The sequence below is a fragment of the Planococcus citri genome, chromosome 2, assembly GCF_950023065.1.
Source record: "Planococcus citri chromosome 2, ihPlaCitr1.1, whole genome shotgun sequence".
In the NCBI taxonomy this organism is placed as follows: Eukaryota; Metazoa; Arthropoda; class Insecta; order Hemiptera; family Pseudococcidae; genus Planococcus; species Planococcus citri.
Genome location: NC_088678.1, coordinates 6,995,059 through 7,016,588, shown reverse-complemented (window position 1 = coordinate 7,016,588; position 21,530 = coordinate 6,995,059). Strand labels below are relative to the sequence as shown.

Here is a 21,530-nt window from a genome sequence, read left to right as displayed (position 1 = left end):
TCTTGAAGAAATTTGGGGAAATGTCAAGTTTCAAAAATCTACTGGAGGCTCCAGTAATTTTCATAAAGTTGCTGGAGGCTGCGACAAAAATGAGGGAAAAACAAAATTTTACTCAATTAACCAAGAAAACTGAAATTTTGAGATATACCATACTTTTGACCTGCCAAATAGATTGGAAACTGTTTCAAACCGTTTTGAGTAGTTTTGGAGCCTCCAGCAAATTTTTGAAACTCGAAATTCCCACAGAATTTCATCAAATGGAGTTGGAAAGCCACAATTTATTTTGCAAACTAATTTCAATACACTACGAAGTCGACTGCAGGTGAATTTCAAGTCGTTTTGGAGCCTCCAGCAACTTTTTGAAAATTACTGGAGCTTCCAATAGATTTTTAAAACTTGAAATTTCCTAAAGTCTCTTCAAAATGGAGATGAAAAGCCAAAATTTATTCTGCAAACTAATTTCAATAGACTCGAGTAATTTTCAAAAAGTCGCTGGAGGCTCCAAAATTACTTGAGACCACCTGAAGTCGTCTTCAGAGAGTGTTAAAATTGAAGTGCAGAGTAAATTTCGGCTTTCCATCTCCGTTTGATGAAATTTTGGGGAAATTTCAAGTTTCAAAAATCTACTGGAGGCTCTAGTAATTTTCAAAAAGTTGCTGGAGGCTTCAAAAGATATTAGTTGCAGAGTACATTTCGACTTTCCAACTCAATTTTGATGAAATTTTGTGGGAATCTTAAGTTTCAAAAATCTGTGCGGGGACTCCAGTAATTTTCAAAAAATCGCTGGAGGTTCCAAAACGACTCCAAATCTACCTGAAGTCAACCATGTATCGTATTGAAAGTAGTTCGCAGAATGAATTTTGGCTTTCCATCTCCATTTAATGAAATTCTGGCGGCTATCCAACTTCATTTTGATGAAATTTTGTGGGAATTTCGAGTTTAAAAAGTCTGCTGGAGGCTCCAGAACTGCTTAAAAAGTTTTGAAACAATTTCCAATCGATTTGGCGTGTCGAAAACAGGCTATATCTCAAATTTCAGCTCTCTTGGTCAATTTGGTAACATTTTGATTTTTCCCATCATTTTTGGCCTAAATTTGATTTTCAAAAATTCACCAAAAATCGAAAAAGGCACTTTAGCACGTGAAATTTTGACAGGTGATAAACTTTCGCCTGATCTTTCGATCTATCTCCGTACGGTTCAAAAAATTTCGTGCAAGTCCTATTTTGGAACGCGAAATCTGCTATTTCTGCTGACCTGTCAATCAAAATGGCCGCCATTTTGTAAGTAGGGCTAGTTTTCTGTTGAAGACAAATGCTAGAAATGTTCCTTAGAACTCCTCCTTTCAGAAAAAAGTTGTCCCGGTGGATGGGCGGTGGGGGGGGGGGGGTGGTGCAATGGATCCTTATGTGGCCACTCCGGATATTTGGTATTTTTAACAGAAATATCGCTTTTTTGGCAATTTTAGCAAAAATGCGACTTTTTTACAATTTAAGCAAAATCAGGACTTTTTTGAAAACTTTGATTAGGTAAAATTAGAAATTTTTGACAATTTTGGCACAAAACTTGGAATGTTTGTCAAAAAACAAAACCTTTTATTAAAATTTTGGCAAAAAAAGCACCTGTTTGACAATTTTGACAAAAATCGACTTTTTTGGGAAATAATGCAAAAAACAGTTTCTTTTGGATTTTTTTTCATAAATTTACTTAGTTATTTTTTGTCAATCCGTGCAAAAAAAAAACAACAAAAAGAACTTTCAGGGAATTTTAGGTCATGGGACTTAATTTGGAATTTTTGTCAAAATTGTGATTTCCTAACAATTTTAACAAAGCCGAACTTTTTGAGAGGAATTTTGATGAAAATTATAATAAATAACCTTTTGACAACTTCAGCATCAAAGCAGAAATTTTGGAATTTTCATTAAAAAACGTCTTCTCTGGATATCTTATTATATCTAGTGCATCTGTAATTTAGGTTAAATAGAGTTTCTAAGTAAGTACCTAGTTCTAAGTGATCCTTTAGAGGACTTCTTAAACATAGAATTTTTCCAAATTTTCCGTTCTAAGGTAAGATTGAACATCGAATGAGGGATCCTAAAATAACTTACTTATTCTCACGTGTGACAAGCCAACATAGATAATTACTCTTACGATGAAAATTCTTACTCACCTGAAACAAAAAAAAATCGAAATCGTGGATTAGTCGATTTTATCGATTATTACACTTATAGTACCTAGGTAATTAAATTATCATTACATAGTACATATTAATTTGAGGAAAGTTCTCAAAGGTGCAAAGAAATTTTATTCAGTTTGAAGTACATTTGCATAAAGTTTCTAGTATTATCGATTTTTGAGTGAAATTATCGACTAATTGTTGATTTCTCGACTCAAAAGTTGAGGAAATACGTACCTGGACTGTTCAGATCAAAGAACCGAGCGTACTTTATCACATCTGATATAATATGCGGTCAAACAGAAGTGTTATAAAATCATACCCAATAAAGCTCGGGGAAAATTATTAGTTCTGATCAAACAATTTCAGATCAAATTGGACTCGAGGAATGTCTATTAATAAATCTCATCAAAAAGGTCCACGATGTGCTTCGTCGAATCAAACATCCAAGTAAAAAACTCGACCAAAAAGAGCACATAACCGAGACAACAATAACGAATTCTGTACAATAAAAATAATGAACGATGGTAAAGCAAAAAATAACTAAAGAGTAGCTTACTCCGATGTAAAATATTGCAAAAGGTAAACATTGTCGTCATGTAAAAAGGGGGGTACCTCACCTAGATAATATTTGGAAAAAATTGCTTTAATAGCTTAAGGATGATTTACCTTGCACCGATATTAAAAATTTCGTCGCCGCATTGACGTACCTCTCTGTAGCTCGCCGCGTGTTTCAATCGTCTTTTTTCTCTCGTTTAGCTGCAGTAAAAAAAAAAAGCAGCTTGAAAAAAAAAGAGAATAGAACACAAAACATCTCAAAAACAGGACATACTTTATCGGAATCTCATTTAACGTAATCATTTTTCAGTATATACGTCGAATTTATCACACACAATCGAGAAAGGGCTGAGCAAGAGCAGGGGTAGCAGTACAGAAGCAGAATGTCGATGACAAAAGATTCGAGAGTGCGCAAGGACGAGGGGAATAAATAATAACACAGGGTTGCAGAAATCACAAAGCGTGCAGATTTAAGTAACGTGGCAAAAGAGCTAGGAGACGGGCAGGGAAAGGGACATACAAATACACATACAGCATAACGCGAAAATGAAAAAATAAAAACGAAAAAGAATGAAATTTTTCAATAATCAACGGTGTGCAAAAAAAAGAAAACAACAACGTGAATTTCATACGTGTTCGGATGGTCGTCGACGAGCTTGTTTATTTATTTTCCACCTCCTACGTACCCCCTACCCCTCATCGTTTTCTTCTCGTTGAAATCTTTGTCGACCTTTAACGAAATTTCGTCGACTGGTGATTGGATTCGGTTACTGTGTTAAAAGGAAAACACGAGAGAGACGACGACGAGCGACTACGTTGTTTTCGTAGGTATCAGAAAGGTCCCATACACCTGAGAATTGCTACGAGTAATCTTATCGACTGCGGGGAAAAAATCCCGGTCGCGTTTTACATCGTCGATTATTTTTTTCCTCGATACTTTAAAAAGGGTCGCGTTGATTTTTCAACTAGCACTAAATCAAAAAAATTTTCCACGAGCTTTATAAAAATATCCTTTAAAACAATCAAGTCGAACAAGCCAGCGATAGAAAACAGAGAGAGCGAAAAAAAAACTCGAAAAAGCTCAAATATTCCAACAAAACGTTTTACCTTTTTATAAAGCCTAATTTCCATCTGGGAAATAGAGAGTTTTATATGTAAATTGAGGAAAATTCTGTGTTTTTTTTTCCTTCTCTTTTCTATTTCTATTTGATGCCACTTGTACGTGTGTAGCTTTTTTTGAACGACGATGATACCGCTGCCAGCATTATTTGATATGCTATATATATTTGCCTCATGCTCTTCGTGCCGAATCCTGCGATGTCTGTGACTGCTGCAATGATCCTTCAGTATAGTAGCGGTAAACGTCTTTTCTCTGATCGAATACGTATCGTCTTTGATTTCCCAAGGTGCGACTACAACTTAAATACAAGTCACGTGCATCTCCTTTTACCGTTCCCTTCGGCAGCAGCCTATAAATCTCTTGTTTTATTTCACTCGGGTTGTGTATGTACTACGAGGTGCTTTTTTTTTAGGTACTTTGGAGCGTGTGTGAGTTTTTTTTTCTCTCTCGCTCTGCTTCTATATCTTTATTTGCGGTTAGTATAGGTACGCGGGTTCAACGTAGTCGTTTAAATGTGCCCGCATGTTTTGAAAAATTAATTTCTAAAAAATATCCCGTCCCTATCTAGCTTTTTAAATTGATTCGGGGTGGTTTTATTGGTCAATTTGTTATCGCAATGCTTGTTCTAAGAGTCGAGTGCCTCGATAACGAATGTTTATGAATTAAATCGTACTAAACGTGACGGGTCAAAGGGCCAGGGGGACGTTTTATTACTATATTTTTTATCGTTTGGTTATGTAAGTATGTATAGGTAGTTGTAGCCTGTGTACAGATTGCCCGTATGAATTCGGAGGAAAACAGAAATGGAAGGAAGTTCGGAAGTGTACCTACAGGTATGGATTTGTTTCGCAATTTTTAAAAAATCCATTTTTTTTGCCAGTAGTAAACTTTTTTTCATCATTTCACGTATGGTCATTAAATCTAAAACTTTACAATTGTGGTAGCTTTTTTAAATAGGGATTGGGGAGCATGGCAAATGTTCAAATTAACAGAGAAACAACGTCAGAGAAATTCCACCCAGAGAGAGGAGTACGACAGGGCTACATTCTGTCCCCACTCCTGTTTAATCAATATATGGAGAATATATAGTTTGTGAGACTCTGCAGCTACTCGTATCAGAAAGCACAAATGATGATGGCTCAGGCAAATGACGTGGAGGGGTGACCATTGGAGGTTTACACATGTCAAACCTCCGTTATGCTAGTAGTTAAGGAGGTACTCTACGATCAGGTGCAAGATATGCAACCCGCAACACACGCAACGTTGGCTCGCGAGTACAGTACGGTGTGGGTAATGTCATAGGCGGGGTGAGGAGGGAAACTGGTTCGCGCACACGTGGTGGAATGCTGGCTTAGGTGGCGGGGGTGAGGGAGGATATTAAATTGATATTGATTGACGAATTAATTAATTAATTTAATTAAAACACTGGTACATATCAATATGATCGATCAATTAATTAAATATTTCATTGATTCAGAATAATTATCACAATTGATTTCTTTAATTAAAATATTCATAATCAATTTTGCCAATTACGATTATATATGAACAAATGGAAATATCAACCCCCTTCTGCCCCCCCTTCATATAGATGGACTGATTGATTGATTTCTTCAATTAAAATAATTATCAGTGATTTTAATCGTAGGTATGTACAGGCATTATGGATACAGTAAATTAGTACTAGACTTTTTCTATTCTTTTCCATATCCTTCCACCCACACATCAATATTTTAAATCCCTACAATATTCAGACGTTTCTAGACTGAATAAGAATTCCTTAAAAGACAAGCCTTTGGTCAACAATAGCTACAGACATGTGTCGCCACTTTATACATTAGAAAAAAAAGTCATTAATCTTTCTTGTTCTTCTAGAAATGTGTGATGTAGAAGTACAAAGAAATTCTGTCTTGGAAAGATCTGGAAATGGAAGAAAGTAGAAAGCAGGTATACTTTGAGAACAGGTTTTCTGTTTCCAAGGGAGGGTATATGGAGAAAGAGCTAGAATGTAAGGGTGAGATTTTAGAATCTATATAAGAAAGTAGTTGGTCAGTGGAGGTTTCAGTTGTTAATTTGTGCATTTGTGATTTTTTCAAAGAGTTTATTCTGCTAGTGCTGTGTGATTCTGTACTTTTTCTGTACTGTGTATCTGTGTGTTTATTCTTCAAATCTTTTGAATGAACATATTTTTCAAAATTGTGTACTGTGTACTGTGTACTGTGGAATAAAGTGAAGTGAATCGTCAAACTTAAATTATTCACGAACTGTTTCAATTTTTTTGTGGTTAATATTTCGTTTTTCAAAAATGGAAAGTTTGAAAATTTTTGGCGAGCTGGACAATCCAGTTAATGAAGAAGAAATGTCCAAGGTATTGGAGCAAATTTCTCAGAGCCCTTTACCTGTACTCCAAGCAGACGAAGTGCATGAAATTTTATCTCCTGTTGGTGCTCCAGGGCCATCCAATCCTATACAGCCTGTTGGTTTACCAGGACCATCTAATCGTATACAGCCAGTTGGTAAGTTTTTGTCTTTTTTTTTTAAATTTATGCTTGAAGCTATGCAAAGTAAATACATACGAGTTCGAAGATCATTTTGCTCAAAGTAAAATTAGGCAGGGAGGTGATGTAAAAAAATTATTAATTTCTTTCATTTGAGAAAAAAAAACGAAGTAAAATAGGTATATATATTTTTTTTAGAAATTTTTTCTGGAAACACACTCTGAGGTCATTCATTTCTAACTCTACACAGAATAATTCAAATTTAAAAATATTACCAATTCAAAATAATTTTTCTCACATTTTTTAAAATTGAGTAAAAAATATCTGTTCTGAAAAAGAGATTTGGCAAAGTTGATTTTTTTTTCAAAGTATAAAAAAAACAAACAAGTGATTGAATGCATGTGTGGCTTTATGCTTGCCTAATTAAATGCTTTTTAATTTAAGATTTCCCTGCCCCTTTCCCCTTTTTGCTGTTGTAAAAAATCTAATTTCTTTCTCTTTTTTTTTTAAACAGAGCTTCTTGATTTACCCCCTGAATTAATTTTCGAAATTGTTAGTCATCTCCCTGGGGCTTCTATTGTGATGTTGGCACAAGCAAGCGATTATCTATGTGAAATTATTATTGAAAAATTTGAAAAAATTTGGAATGAAAAATTTTTGGAAAAATATGATGAAATTAAAAACTTTATTCGAGTACACCTAAAAGACAAATTTAAACAATTCCTGATCAGCTGCCTGCATTTTAACAAGGAAACAATCAATGTAATAGAAGTTCTTAAAAAAGCAAAGTACATCGAATCAAAAAATTGGCAAGATTATACACAAGATGATGTTGTTCACGTATTTTCTCTTCCACAATTTTACACTGAAACAGATTTAATTAGAGATTATCAAAAAGAGGGAAGGGCAGAGGACTTGCAATTTTTTCTGCTAGAACCATATTTTGACAAATGGAAATTGAGCCAAGCCATCCACAAACAACTAAACCTACCAGTGTTATCTTGGGAAGATTTTATCGAAGATATGTGCTCCAACTATTTTGAGGCAACTTCACTTGAGAGCTGGGGGGAATGGTACAGGGAAAAATTGATGCACAATACACCCTAATTTTTTTTTTTCTTAAAAAAGACAATTCCCTAACACACATTTTTTTTTCTTCTATACCCACAGATGAAACAGATGAAACAGAGGAGGAATTTTATGATGTACTAGGCATATCATCAAAAGTTATTAAAAAATTTTCTACTGAAGCACTCACAATGACAGCCAAATTAAAAGAAAACTTAAAAAAAGAAAATCCGGAAGAATACCTAAAAAAAGCCCTGAATAAGTTAATAAATGAATTTGTTATCAATGATATGAATCCACGTGATAGAGTTGGTCTGGTTATGGGCAATGAATCGGCAGAAAAACCCATATTTATTTCATATAGGGCACCTGACCAATTTTCCAGCAATGTAATAATGAACGAATTTTCACGAATTATTCAGAGTAATAAAAATTTTTTAACGGATGAACCCTTTAAGATCAAAATAACCAAAGTACGAATGCCTGATGGGAATGGAAGAAGACGAAAATTTGACTTAATGAGCTATGAAGAAATTTGCCGAAAAAAAACATCTATAATTACAATTGAAAACCCCTATGACAACTTATGTTTGCCTAGAGCCCTTGTAGTTGGTATAGCTCTGGTTCATAAAGAAGATAACGAGAATGCAAAAAAACATTATGAATTAATAATCCAAAAGAATCGAGACTATCAGCTACTGCAGGCTCAGAAACTATGCCGAAAAGCAGGGGTGAATATCGATGAAATTGGAGGCGGTATTGAAGCCCTCACCCGTTTTCAGAATTATTTAAAAGACTACAAGATAACTGTTTTTCATGGTGACGATGTGAATGGCAGAATACTTTATTTCAGAGGAAAGACCACAGCCCAGAAGTATATAAACTTGTACTACTTAAATGAACATTATAATGTGATAACCACTTTGAAAGGGGCTTTTGGGTCCTTTGCCCTAATGACTAGCACTACCAACGAATACAAAATACAATTCTTAGATGCAGCATTATGCATAAGAAAAATGAAGCTAAACCCAAGCATACTTATAGCGCATTCAAGAACCTTGGAAAAGTGTAGTGCAAAATATCCTATTACAAGGGTGGATGTAAAAACTACAACTTTGGCTTTAGGTCTTCGTAGTTACACTGTTGATAATCTCATTAATGGTCAGCTCCCAAAACGTATAATTTTAGGTTTGGTTAATAATAAGGCAACTAATGGGGATTTTAAAACCAATCCTTTCAATTTTCAACACTTCAATCTCAACTACTTGTGTTTGTATATTGATGGTCATCAAGTTCCTTCTAGAGCATTACAGCCAGACTATAAAAACTCTCTCTATGCTGAAGCCTACAACACATTATTTGGTGGTACTGGTATTCATTATTCCAACCATACTCATACAATTTCTAAAGAAGATTATATTGGCGGGTATGCTCTGTACTGTTATGACCTTACTCAGGATCTGACAGCTCATTTACCAACACACTGGAATCTTGTACGTCATGGTTGTGTGCGTGTTGACCTAGGTTTTGCTGACGCTATAGAGGAACCTGTCAACATGATTCTCTACGCTGAGTATGATAACATTATTGAAATAGATAAAAGGAGAAACGTTTCTATTGATTTTGGAAATTAAACTTCCAATATGGGTAGTATTTTGATAATAGTTGATGTGAAGGGAGGGGGTAGTAGAAAAATGTTATAAAAATGCAGGTAATCCAAAGCTCTCATTCTACTTTGAAAATAATAATCAAAAGGTAAACAGGCATGGGTGAGTTCATAGTTGACTTCCAGGCATTCAAAGACAATTGTAATAATTTCATACTGAAAGAAGTGTCTGTTGTATCAGTACATTCGCATATTTTTGCTCACTGTGTTGTGAAATCACCTTTTCATTTAGAAGAGTTATCTCCTAAGAAACAGCGTGAAGTGAACTGGCTGTCTGAAAAGTACCATGGAATATTATGGAAGGATGGTTATACCAGTGTGGATGAAGCCATACACCTTATACAAGACATAACTCAGAATGCTAGTTTAGTTCTCTCAAAAGGGTTGGAGCGGACAAAATTTCTGGAAAAAATAACTAAGAAGCCAACATTGGATTTAGATACTATAGGCTGTCCTACCATACGCCAATTATTCCACTCCAATTCGCACTATATATGCCCTCTTCCAAGACATAGTGTTGAGAGTGTTCAAAATATTGGTTATATTTGCTCAGTGGTAGCAGTTTTAAAGTATAAATCCTGGTATCTGGACTACTCTATCAATCATTCAAAAATTATTCTTCAGATTGAAGATAAAGACCATGAATACGATACAGTTAAAGAGAGACTTGATCTCCCACATTCTCTCCACTCATGAAAATGTTTATGCTGCAGATTGCCTACCTGTTTCAAAAGTAACTCTGCCTTGTTCAGTAGTAGTAAATTTGGATACTAGCAAACAAAAAGGTAGTCATTGGGTATGCATTCATATAGATGCACAAGAAAAAGCAGAGTATTTTGATAGTTATGGTTTTCCTCCAATGCGCCGTGAATTTGTTTCATTCATGCAGAAAAATTCCAAGCTTTGGACATATAATACTCTAGGCCTTCAAGATTACTTTTCTACCGTGTGTGGCAAATATTGTATCATGTACCTGTACTTCAAAACACGACACTATACAATGAAAGATTTCTTAGGGCTATTTTCAAATGACAGGATGAATAATGATTTATTGGTTGATTACTTGTATTCAAAGATTATTCTAGAAAAGAATCGAAAACGAGTTTTAAAACAAGTTCTACAGAAAACTCCAGAAATTTCCCCTTTGTTGAATAGTCTATTAAAACATCTTGGCGCTAAAAGTAATTGTAGGGTATCTAGGTTGTTTCTCATTGGCTAAAATCTTATACCTACCACCAACGTCACAGGAGTGGGGATACTATGTCTTGGGTTAGAGTTATAGTTGCAGATAGTCTCAGGCTCATTACTGTTTAGTTGTGCCTAGTGTCAAGTTGCTTTGGTTGAAAACGCGAAGTTTCGTTGTCATCATTCATAGTACAGTGCTGTGTAGTGTGGTGTAGTGCATTATCATTATAGTCATACTATACCACTATACATTTGGCAAAGCTGCAATTATTTTCAATTACTATGGCTTTCTCCCAGAAACCTACTGTAAGTACCTTGTCTTCAGCTATCGATTTCATTACCCCAACTCGTAATAATGGTAGTGTCAAACGAAAACGTGCCACTATGGAATCTGATGACCAGAGTGCAACCGAATCACCAGTAACTAAATCATGGAATCCTCGAAAGAATCTGATTATGACTCAAGTTTATGCAATTAATCGAAGTAATACAAAACAAGTCCAAGTGGGTTTGAATGTAGACAATGGATTTGAACCAACCATTTACTTTACAAAACATTCTCCACCAAAAAGTTTAGGAATTTACTTGACCAGTGAAACATTTGAACAACTCATGTCTGCTGAAAATGTTAAGATTATCAACAGTTATATCGAGAATACGAATAGAGCCGAAGCCAAAGATTTGAAAACATTGATGATAAATAAGTTTTTAAAGGTTCAGTTTAGACAATTTTATAATGAAAAGTCAATCATCATTGCTGATGCTGCATATTATAAAAATATATATACTGATAATATCATTTTACAACAAAATAGTTGGAAAAATCTTATTAGACTACACGTTTGTATGCAATCAACCATGAATGATTTGTTTAAAATGGCTAGTAATTGTAAGGATGTGTACGATGAAATTTTCAATAAGGCCTATGATACCTGTCTTGAAAAGGTAAATTTTCATGATGCTGGTAACTTGGAGTATAATATTAGATCTGCATACACTGATTCTCTTAGTGAGTTCCAGGGTAAGGTTGATCTTTTTGATAAGGCCTATTGTGAAGTTATTACTTTTTGTGGAGAAAATATTATCAATGAATTAATTTTAAACTTCAAACGTTTAGACCTAAACATGATTGATGTATTGAAATTACAAGTTAGTGCTACAAAATCTTTGAACTAAGTTTGTTTTATATGTAGAGTGAAGTATTTTAAGGTATTCTTGTATACTAGCTATAAGATGTAAATGGATTCTTTAATTTCTCAAATATATATCCAACTATAGTTTAGTCTATTTTCTAAGTTGTAAGTTATATGTAGAATTTAGAATTTGAAAATAAATTTCTTGAAATCAATTTTGTGTCTTATCCTTTTTTTTCATTTTTATGAACTCCTAAAAAAAAATAATAATTAAAATGAAATGAAAGATGAACACTGGGTACTATTTATTATAGAAATATTTCAATCACAGGAGTTAATACAGGTAAAAATAATCACAAGAACTCTTGAAAACTTATAAACAAATAGATTTCATAAAAGATGTAACCTAGAATTTATAAACAGAAGTAAGGAAATGTAAGTAAGTATAAGTTAATCTATTGAAAACAGATACAAAAATTACAAAATTAATTCCAAATTTTTAAAAAATTGCAAGAAAAAGTACATTATTCTTCGAGATCTGATTCGCCTGTGTCGTGGTCATCGTTGAAGAAAGGGCGGCCTGCCTTTAGACTAATTACTAGAGACTAAGGATACTTTTCGGCATCGTGTGCTGTCGAGTGCTTTCGGCTACGCTCGTTTGACTTTATTCTTTGTAATATTGTAATGATTCAAGTTCCCTGTTCCTGTTGATGAGATTTTTTAATTTTAATTAAAAATTAATTATAATATTCGAATATTATATTGTCTCTTACGTATTCTTCATTGTATTTCTTGTAGAATGCAATTTTTTGTTGCTTAATAATATACTTTGGGTTAAATGCCTTATGTGAGCAGTTGGAAATCTGATAAGATTTTTTCGATTTTGACTTTGACTGATGTGATATCAATCTTCTTTTGAAAAACTTCCAAGTTCCAAATGTTTGTACAACAACGTCACTTCTCATTCTGTTAAAGTTTTACATTTTCTTCAAAATGAATTCGAAAGACTAGTATCATCACAGCTGTTTTTTATTTATATTATTGCCATTTGGAAATGTTCAGATCGGAAACCAAGTTGTCTAACTAGAGTACAAGACTGTCGACGTGTCAACGAAATTATGAAACAGATTAAAATTCAAAAGAAACAGGACTAACACGAGTTTTATCATTAAAATACGTACAATATTCGTATGAAATAATATGATTATGAAAAAGAAAGATTTGAACAAAAAGGAAACAGGAGTTTCATCTTTGATAAGGAGAATATTTCATTTTCATGGAGACAAGTCAAACGAGCGTAGCCGAAAGCACTCGACAGCACACGATGCCGAAAAGTATCCTTAGTCTCTAGTAATTAGTCTGCCTTTAGCTCGATGACATATCTCTTGATGTATCGTACTTCTTTTTTACAACCCTGTGCACTCAAACAATTACATGGAATAAGTCCTCTGCGGAATCTATCAATGATAATCTCGCCGTTTCTTCCATTTCTCCAATTTTTATAATTGTCAACAACCAAAGTGTGATCCTTTGATGCCTTAGTTTTGGGATGCATGATTTTGAAAATTCTTTCAATGCAAGACTTTTGCAATCGTTGACTGACGTAGGGTAGCGTTGTGTAGTATTGCTTCCAATATACACTATCCAATATTTTTTCCAAGATATTATCTGGTAAATCGTTTAAGCCTGTGAATAAGAACAGAATATTATTAGGATTTATACCTACAGAATTTCAAGAAAGAGAATGAACTCAGGTTAGTTACATTTAAGTCCACATAACCATAGGGCAAACTACGGAAAGATTCAATTCTCCTCCTTTTTGGGGCAACTTCACCATATTCTTTTGACATTTCTTGTGTTACCACATGAAAAGGTCTCTTCCTTTGAATTTGGTTTTTATATTCAACCTTTATTTTCTGTGGTCGATTAGTGGAGGTTTGTGAGAGGACAAAATTTTTCAGTGCTTCATAATTCAGGCTCTGAAGGGTATTATAATTCAGGGTGAAACCCCGAATCTTCACCACATGTTTGAGCTCACCTTTCCCTGTTTTTATGCAATAGGCATAATTCTTTGGACCTCCTGAAAGTATAATGAAAAATTCATCATTGATAACTGTTAATTATTAATTGATAGATAAAATCTATTCATGATCAATAAATTCATCATACCAGAAATGAATTCTGTTATATAGGCTCCTTCACCCTCTTTTTCCAACTCGTTTCCCATCTGACCTAAGTAAGGTCCTGTCTCTATTTGCTCATCTCCTGGTCTTTCAATATAGATAATTGAATCTGTATCACAGTAGAGTACTCTATCTTGTAATTTTTCCAAATAACTATACAGGACCAGCCTGGCTTCGGCAGTTACATGAGCGCTGAGTACTGGATTGATAAAGGGTGTATCAATGGCTGTTTCTTCAAGGTATTCCCAGTGGACATAAACTAAATCATCAGTAACAAAAGTTGTATCTGTTATGTCTTATTGCTGGGTTTGAAAAGTATTCGAAGAATTCGGGTCCATCCTTTATGACTTTCACCTGCCTTTGATTGTTCCTCTGCCCAAATTTTCCCCAGAGACTGAAAAATAAACAAAAACCATGCCAATGTTGATATGATGTACTTTTGAGAAATTTATATGTTACATTGAAGGATAGGTAGCCAGCATCTTACCTATTTAGGCAGAGTTTGCTCAGAGATCTTAGGCCTGGATTAGGTTCAATTTTCTCCAGATCTAGGGTTACGCCTTCTCGAAGTTTCATTTCTTCAATAAATTTTCTTTTGTCGTCATCTGACTGGACATGAGGTGGAAACCCTGAGGCTTCTTGTTTTATCTTCAAGAACGTATTTATATAGTTTGCAAATAAGCCGCCTGAATTGGTTTGAATGTTATATTTTGTGGATTTATAAGCCCAAACTTCATAGATCTCTTTGATTTGGTATCCTTTTTCTACCGCTTTATTTAGTTCAATACATGTATAGGTACCCATAATTTCTCTTTCATTATCGGAATGGTTACATACAAATTTATTTTCTTCAGAGGCACATGTTCTACAAAGTGCAAATACCAATTTATTGTTCACTTTAACTGGTAAAACAGGTAGATATAGCTGTTTTGGTGGAAGAAGCCTAACTTTTGCAATTCCTGTAATATTATTCAAATTTGGGGGAATATCATTGCCAAGCAAAATTTTTGGATGTCCTATAGGATAACATCCATACTTGTTAACGTAAGGATAGAGAGAATTCACATCTAGATAGCGAATTTTTTCGTTTTTTTCAGGGTCCACTCTATAGTACCTGTATCAGAAGAAAAAAAAGAAAAATTAGCATTAGAGAACCTCTCTGATAGTTTTTTCCCTACAAAAACCTATAACTTATCACCTTTATACCTACCAATAAAAGTTTTCTGTCCTGCCACCGAAGAATGGTTCACGGTTGGAGTATATCGGGGTTGGAATTTGGACATTTGTCATATAATGCTTCAGAGTAGGATTACTTCTGCATTCATTATAGATCTCACATTCCCATTTAGTGATAACATAAGGCGCTTCAGGCAGAGAAAGAAGATGTTCTAATTTTTTCAGTGTATTCTTATATCGCATGTCCATGTTGACATATTCTTTACTATCTTTCGATTTAACAGCTGTTGTTCGATTGGCAAAACATTTTGGGCATCCGTGATAATAGCATCCGTTAATTTCGATAATCAATGGTCTTACACTTGGCATATCTTCAGGAACTGGACCTAATTTTTCCATAGGAAATGACGGATGATAGCCATCAACCTTATATTTGCCAATTTGCTTTTCCCATCCACGGTAAGCAGATTCTAATTGAACACCATGCATATCTTCAAAGTACTTCAAATATCGAACTGCCAACATTGATTGATTGTCCCTCATTCGATATGATGGAAAAGTCATCAAAGGGATGGTATTTGGCGGTATGAAATTTGTTCTGTAAGCAGTCATGCAGGCACTGGCTATTGTTGATGTTGCTGCTAGAGGGTCTATCCCCATTAAATCGTAGAATAGTTTTCGAAACTTTATACAAGATTTTCGTAGTACATTTACATCTGCAATGCAGTACTTTTGGATCTCTTCTTGAAAATTGAATGTCACATTCTTGGATTTCTGATCATTGTACCATTCTTCGAATTTTTTCCTTTCTTTAAGACCCATTTCATCCATACCGTAATATTTTGCTTCAGGGATAGAGCCACAGTAGTTTTGATTCGGTAAAGTGTTGAAATAATGGGGGAAATACCCCTTCTCTGCATCTTCAATACCAAACATATCCGGTAGAGCAGCCAGCCTGGTATGGAAAAAGTTTAGGCTATCTTTGAATTCAATTTGTTTATGTTTCATCATTATCAGTTTTGAACCATTCATAGTCAAGGTAGGTACCCAATTTAGTTTTCGAACCATGAATTCTATTAGGAAAATATAATCATAGCCACCTCCATTGTGAGCATACACATATGTTTTTTTGAATTTGGGTGTTTTATTACGAATAATATCGAAAAATTCTTCTAGCAATTCATCTCCTTCTTTGTTTTCAATCACATACTGACGCTGCCCACAATGGCTACAATCTATCGTTATGTCATCATTTTCATTGTTAATACAGCGCATACAATTCATCTGTAGCACAGCAAAATTTGGTATGTGACGGCGAGCTGTATACTTAGGGGTGACAATCCATGGCTCTTCTTCTACCCTTGCTTCGAAATCAAAGAAAACATATAAATCATCGCTTCTTTTGTTCATTTTCTTCATAGGCTTGATAAAACATACGTGATCATAAGGCACCAATTTATCGCAGTTTTCACAGACATGAGAGTCACATTTGTGTTGCTGGTTTTTTTGCCTTCTAACAGAATATAACTTTTCACAGCTCTTACAAAATTTCAAGCCTTCACATACACTTTTGTTCTTCTCAAAATGGCCTGGAACCTTATGTTTATCATAGCATATTTGATCAAGAAATTTCCGATTGCAATCTTTGCACGTTTTAATTTGGTCCACTGATTTGAACTTACATTTCGGCTCTTTCAAGCATTGGCTGCAAGCATTTATACAATTTGGGTGTTCACCCTTATGGTGATAGCCTTTACCACATGCGTAGCAAAAGAAGTCAAACCCAAAAGCCCCTTTCAAAGTGGTTATCACATTATAATGTTCATTTAAGTAGTACAAGTTTATATACTTCTGGGCTGTGGTCTTTCCTCTGAAATAAAGTATTCTGCCATTCACATCGTCACCATGAAAAACAGTTATCTTGTAGTCTTTTAAATAATTCTGAAAACGGGTGAGGGCTTCAATACCGCCTCCAATTTCATCGATATTCACCCCTGCTTTTCGGCATAGTTTCTGAGCCTGCAGTAGCTGATAGTCTCGATTCTTTTGGATTATTAATTCATAATGTTTTTTTGCATTCTCGTTATCTTCTTTATGAACCAGAGCTATACCAACTATAAGGGCTCTAGGCAAACATAAGTTGTCATAGGGGTTTTCAATTGTAATTATAGATGTTTTTTTTTGGCAAATTTCTTCATAGCTCATTAAGTCAAATTTTCGTCTTCTTCCATTCCCATCAGGCATTCGTACTTTGGTTATTTTGATCTTAAAGGGTTCATCCGTTAAAAAATTTTTATTACTCTGAATAATTCGTGAAAATTCGTTCATTATTACATTGCTGGAAAATTGGTCAGGTGCCCTATATGAAATAAATATGGGTTTTTCTGCCGATTCATTGCCCATAACCAGACCAACTCTATCACGTGGATTCATATCATTGATAACAAATTCATTTATTAACTTATTCAGGGCTTTTTTTAGGTATTCTTCCGGATTTTCTTTTTTTAAGTTTTCTTTTAATTTGGCTGTCATTGTGAGTGCTTCAGTAGAAAATTTTTTAATAACTTTTGATGATATGCCTAGTACATCATAAAATTCCTCCTCTGTTTCATCTGTTTCATCTGTGGGTATAGAAGAAAAAAAAAATGTGTGTTAGGGAATTGTCTTTTTTAAGAAAAAAAAAAATTAGGGTGTATTGTGCATCAATTTTTCCCTGTACCATTCCCCCCAGCTCTCAAGTGAAGTTGCCTCAAAATAGTTGGAGCACATATCTTCGATAAAATCTTCCCAAGATAACACTGGTAGGTTTAGTTGTTTGTGGATGGCTTGGCTCAATTTCCATTTGTCAAAATATGGTTCTAGCAGAAAAAATTGCAAGTCCTCTGCCCTTCCCTCTTTTTGACAATCTCTAATTAAATCTGTTTCAGTGTAAAATTGTGGAAGAGAAAATACGTGAACAACATCATCTTGTGTATAATCTTGCCAATTTTTTGATTCGATGTACTTTGCTTTTTTAAGAACTTCTATTACATTGATTGTTTCCTTGTTAAAATGCAGGCAGCTGATCAGGAATTGTTTAAATTTGTCTTTTAGGTGTACTCGAATAAAGTTTTTAATTTCATCATATTTTTCCAAAAATTTTTCATTCCAAATTTTTTCAAATTTTTCAATAATAATTTCACATAGATAATCGCTTGCTTGTGCCAACATCACAATAGAAGCCCCAGGGAGATGACTAACAATTTCGAAAATTAATTCAGGGGGTAAATCAAGAAGCTCTGTTTAAAAAAAAAAGAGAAAGAAATTAGATTTTTTACAACAGCAAAAAGGGGAAAGGGGCAGGGAAATCTTAAATTAAAAAGCATTTAATTAGGCAAGCATAAAGCCACACATGCATTCAATCACTTGTTTGTTTTTTTTATACTTTGAAAAAAAAATCAACTTTGCCAAATCTCTTTTTCAGAACAGATATTTTTTACTCAATTTTAAAAAATGTGAGAAAAATTATTTTGAATTGGTAATATTTTTAAATTTGAATTATTCTGTGTAGAGTTAGAAATGAATGACCTCAGAGTGTGTTTCCAGAAAAAATTTCTAAAAAAAATATATATACCTATTTTACTTCGTTTTTTTTTCTCAAATGAAAGAAATTAATAATTTTTTTACATCACCTCCCTGCCTAATTTTACTTTGAGCAAAATGATCTTCGAACTCGTATGTATTTACTTTGCATAGCTTCAAGCATAAATTTAAAAAAAAAAGACAAAAACTTACCAACTGGCTGTATACGATTAGATGGTCCTGGTAAACCAACAGGCTGTATAGGATTGGATGGCCCTGGAGCACCAACAGGAGATAAAATTTCATGCACTTCGTCTGCTTGGAGTACAGGTAAAGGGCTCTGAGAAATTTGCTCCAATACCTTGGACATTTCTTCTTCATTAACTGGATTGTCCAGCTCGCCAAAAATTTTCGAACTTTCCATTTTTGAAAAACGAAATATTTACCACAAAAAAATTGAAACAGTTCGTGAATAATTTAAGTTTGACGATTCACTTCACTTTATTCCACAGTACACAGTACACAGTACACAATTTTGAAAAATATGTTCATTCAAAAGATTTGAAAAATAAACACACAGATACACAGTACAGAAAAAGTACAGAATCACACAGCACTAGCAGAATAAACTCTTTGAAAAAATCACAAATGCACAAATTAACAACTGAAACCTCCACTGACCAACTACTTTCTTATATAGATTCTAAAATCTCACCCTTACATTCTAGCTCTTTCTCCATATACCCTCCCTTGGAAACAGAAAACCTGTTCTCAAAGTATACCTGCTTTCTACTTTCTTCCATTTCCAGATCTTTCCAAGACAGAATTTCTTTGTACTTCTACATCACACATTTCTAGAAGAACAAGAAAGATTAATGACTTTTTTTTTCTAATGTATAAAGTGGCGACACATGTCTGTAGCTATTGTTGACCAAAGGCTTGTCTTTTAAGGAATTCTTATTCAGTCTAGAAACGTCTGAATATTGTAGGGATTTAAAATATTGATGTGTGGGTGGAAGGATATGGAAAAGAATAGAAAAAGTCTAGTACTAATTTACTGTATCCATAATGCCTGTACATACCTACGATTAAAATCACTGATAATTATTTTAATTGAAGAAATCAATCAATCAGTCCATCTATATGAAGGGGGGGGGGGCAGAAGGGGGTTGATATTTCCATTTGTTCATATATAATCGTAATTGGCAAAATTGATTATGAATATTTTAATTAAAGAAATCAATTGTGATAATTATTCTGAATCAATGAAATATTTAATTAATTGATCGATCATATTGATATGTACCAGTGTTTTAATTAAATTAATTAATTAATTCGTCAATCAATATCAATTTAATATCCTCCCTCACCCCCGCCACCTAAGCCAGCATTCCACCACGTGTGCGCGAACCAGTTTCCCTCCTCACCCCGCCTATGACATTACCCACACCGTACTGTACTCGCGAGCCAACGTTGCGTGTGTTGCGGGTTGCATATCTTGCACCTGATCGTAGAGTACCTCCTTAACTACTTATGCTGATGACACAACCCTCATAACCTCAAGTGTCGAAAATATGACCAGTTTTCTGAAATGCCTGGAGGAAAGTTAGTGCAAAATATGACCTGCTGATAAATAAAGCGAAGACTAAGATTATGATTGTGAATCAGCTGGAGAGCAACTCGCCTGAGATCCAGGAAATAGAGGGAATCAAAGTGGTGAACCAATTTGTATACCTGGGTTCCATTGTGGATAACAAAGGAGGCAGTGAAGCCGAAATAAGACCCAGAGCGCAAATCACAAGAAGTGCCATGTCTCGCCTGAAGAAGACTTGGTCAGATGCAACGGTGATTAAGACCCTAAAGATAAGGCTTGTAAATGCTCTGGTTTTCTGAGTGTTGCTCTATGCGTCAGAACCCTGGACAGTATGTGAGGGAGACATAAGAAGAATTGATGCGCTTGAGATGTGGTGTTGGAGAAAATATTTTGGATCCCATGGATAGAGAAAAGGGCCAATGTCCCCATCCTGGGGGAAATTGGTGTCCAGAATAGGCTGGTGGCAATGGTGCTCAGCAGAACCCTCAAACACTTTGGGCATGTCACAAGGACTGATGCAATGGAGTCCCTGTTCATCCAAGGCAAGGTAGAGGGAATAAGAGGGTGTGGATGCTCCCCCACGATATGGACAGACTCCATTTGCAAGGCCATTGGGTGCAGCTTCCCAGCATGTGTCGGGAGCACCCTATACACAGACGGTTGGATGGGGGTTGGTGTATTGGGTCATGTCATAGAAACGGCAACCAGTGATATGGCACCAAGAAGAAGAATTTTCAAAAATTCACTAATGAAATTTCCCCTTCCCCCCTCCCATTCCAAAACTTTTTCTTCTGTCTCACTTGCCTCCATCCAGACATTGCAACTATGAAATTCCAGCAACCAGTTCACTCCAGCTACTTATATCTGTCTTCGGCCCTTCTTGTGCATTCTTCCAGTGACATTTTGGCAGCTTTCTTGACCAAGCCTATGTATTGTAGTGGGTGATCTTCCCCTGGCCATCTTGCCTCATTTATGTGGACTTGCCCGTACAACAATGACCATGCTAATTTTGATGTGAATGTCAACCCATCCACATCCGTCACTTTTGGATGCCCCATGTTGATGTGAATTTCGACCCTGTGTTGAGCTAATTCTCAATGTAATTGTCGACTGATGTTGATCTGCATTTGTGTCAACAATTGGCTCAACACAGGGTTGAAATTCACATCGACATGGGGCATCCAAAAGTGACGGATGTGGATGGATCGACATTCACATCGAAATTTATGTCGACCTCCTGCTTCGTAAAATTATAAAATTTAAGTTTAAAAATTTTAAATTTTTTTCCAAAAATGATTTTTTCTGATGTGGCTATTGCTCATGCTGAAAACAGCATTGATGCAAAGTCCACTTCTGATGAAGTACAGATGAAAAGTCTATATAACCAAAAGGTGAACAGAAATTCCTTATATCAAAGATGGTGCAATACTTTATCTAAGAGTACTAAACTAATCCATTTTCATGTCAACATGTCGATGTTAATATTGATGTGAAATTTGACATCAACAAATACACCCACAATATCAACATCATATCATCTACAACTCCAAACTGTGGAAAAGTGAATAATTTCATCAATGCCCTAAAAAATTTGTTTTTCTCATTGAACAAGATC

The 21,530-nt window shown here is 34.8% G+C and overlaps 2 protein-coding genes across 3 annotated transcripts in view; both read right to left on the bottom strand.

The window, feature by feature from the left end:
- Window positions 1-21,530, bottom strand: part of LOC135834409 (uncharacterized) — a 532,193-nt gene that overhangs the window by 348,705 nt on the left and 161,958 nt on the right. The window lies entirely within an intron of this gene.
- On the bottom strand, window positions 12,530-16,755 carry LOC135834370 (uncharacterized). The gene is made up of 4 exons (XM_065348234.1): window positions 14,795-16,755; window positions 13,571-14,698; window positions 13,165-13,481; window positions 12,530-13,087 (listed from the first exon to the last, which is right to left on the bottom strand). The coding sequence occupies exons 1-2, from the start codon at window positions 16,177-16,179 to the stop codon at window positions 14,068-14,070; spliced, it is 2,016 nt and encodes a 671-aa protein (XP_065204306.1). The 5' UTR covers window positions 16,180-16,755; the 3' UTR covers window positions 12,530-13,087; window positions 13,165-13,481; window positions 13,571-14,067.

What these genes read in the sequence shown, in the direction of transcription:
- LOC135834370 (XM_065348234.1), bottom strand. Translation starts at nt 16,179, where the DNA reads ATGAAGAAAATGAACAAAAGAAGCGATGATTTATATGTTTTCTTTGAT. An exon ending in AGGACAGAAAACTTTTATTG is followed by an intron (nt 14,699 to 14,794) that starts GTAGGTATAAAG and finishes CTTCTGATACAG; the next exon opens with GTACTATAGAGTGGACCCTG.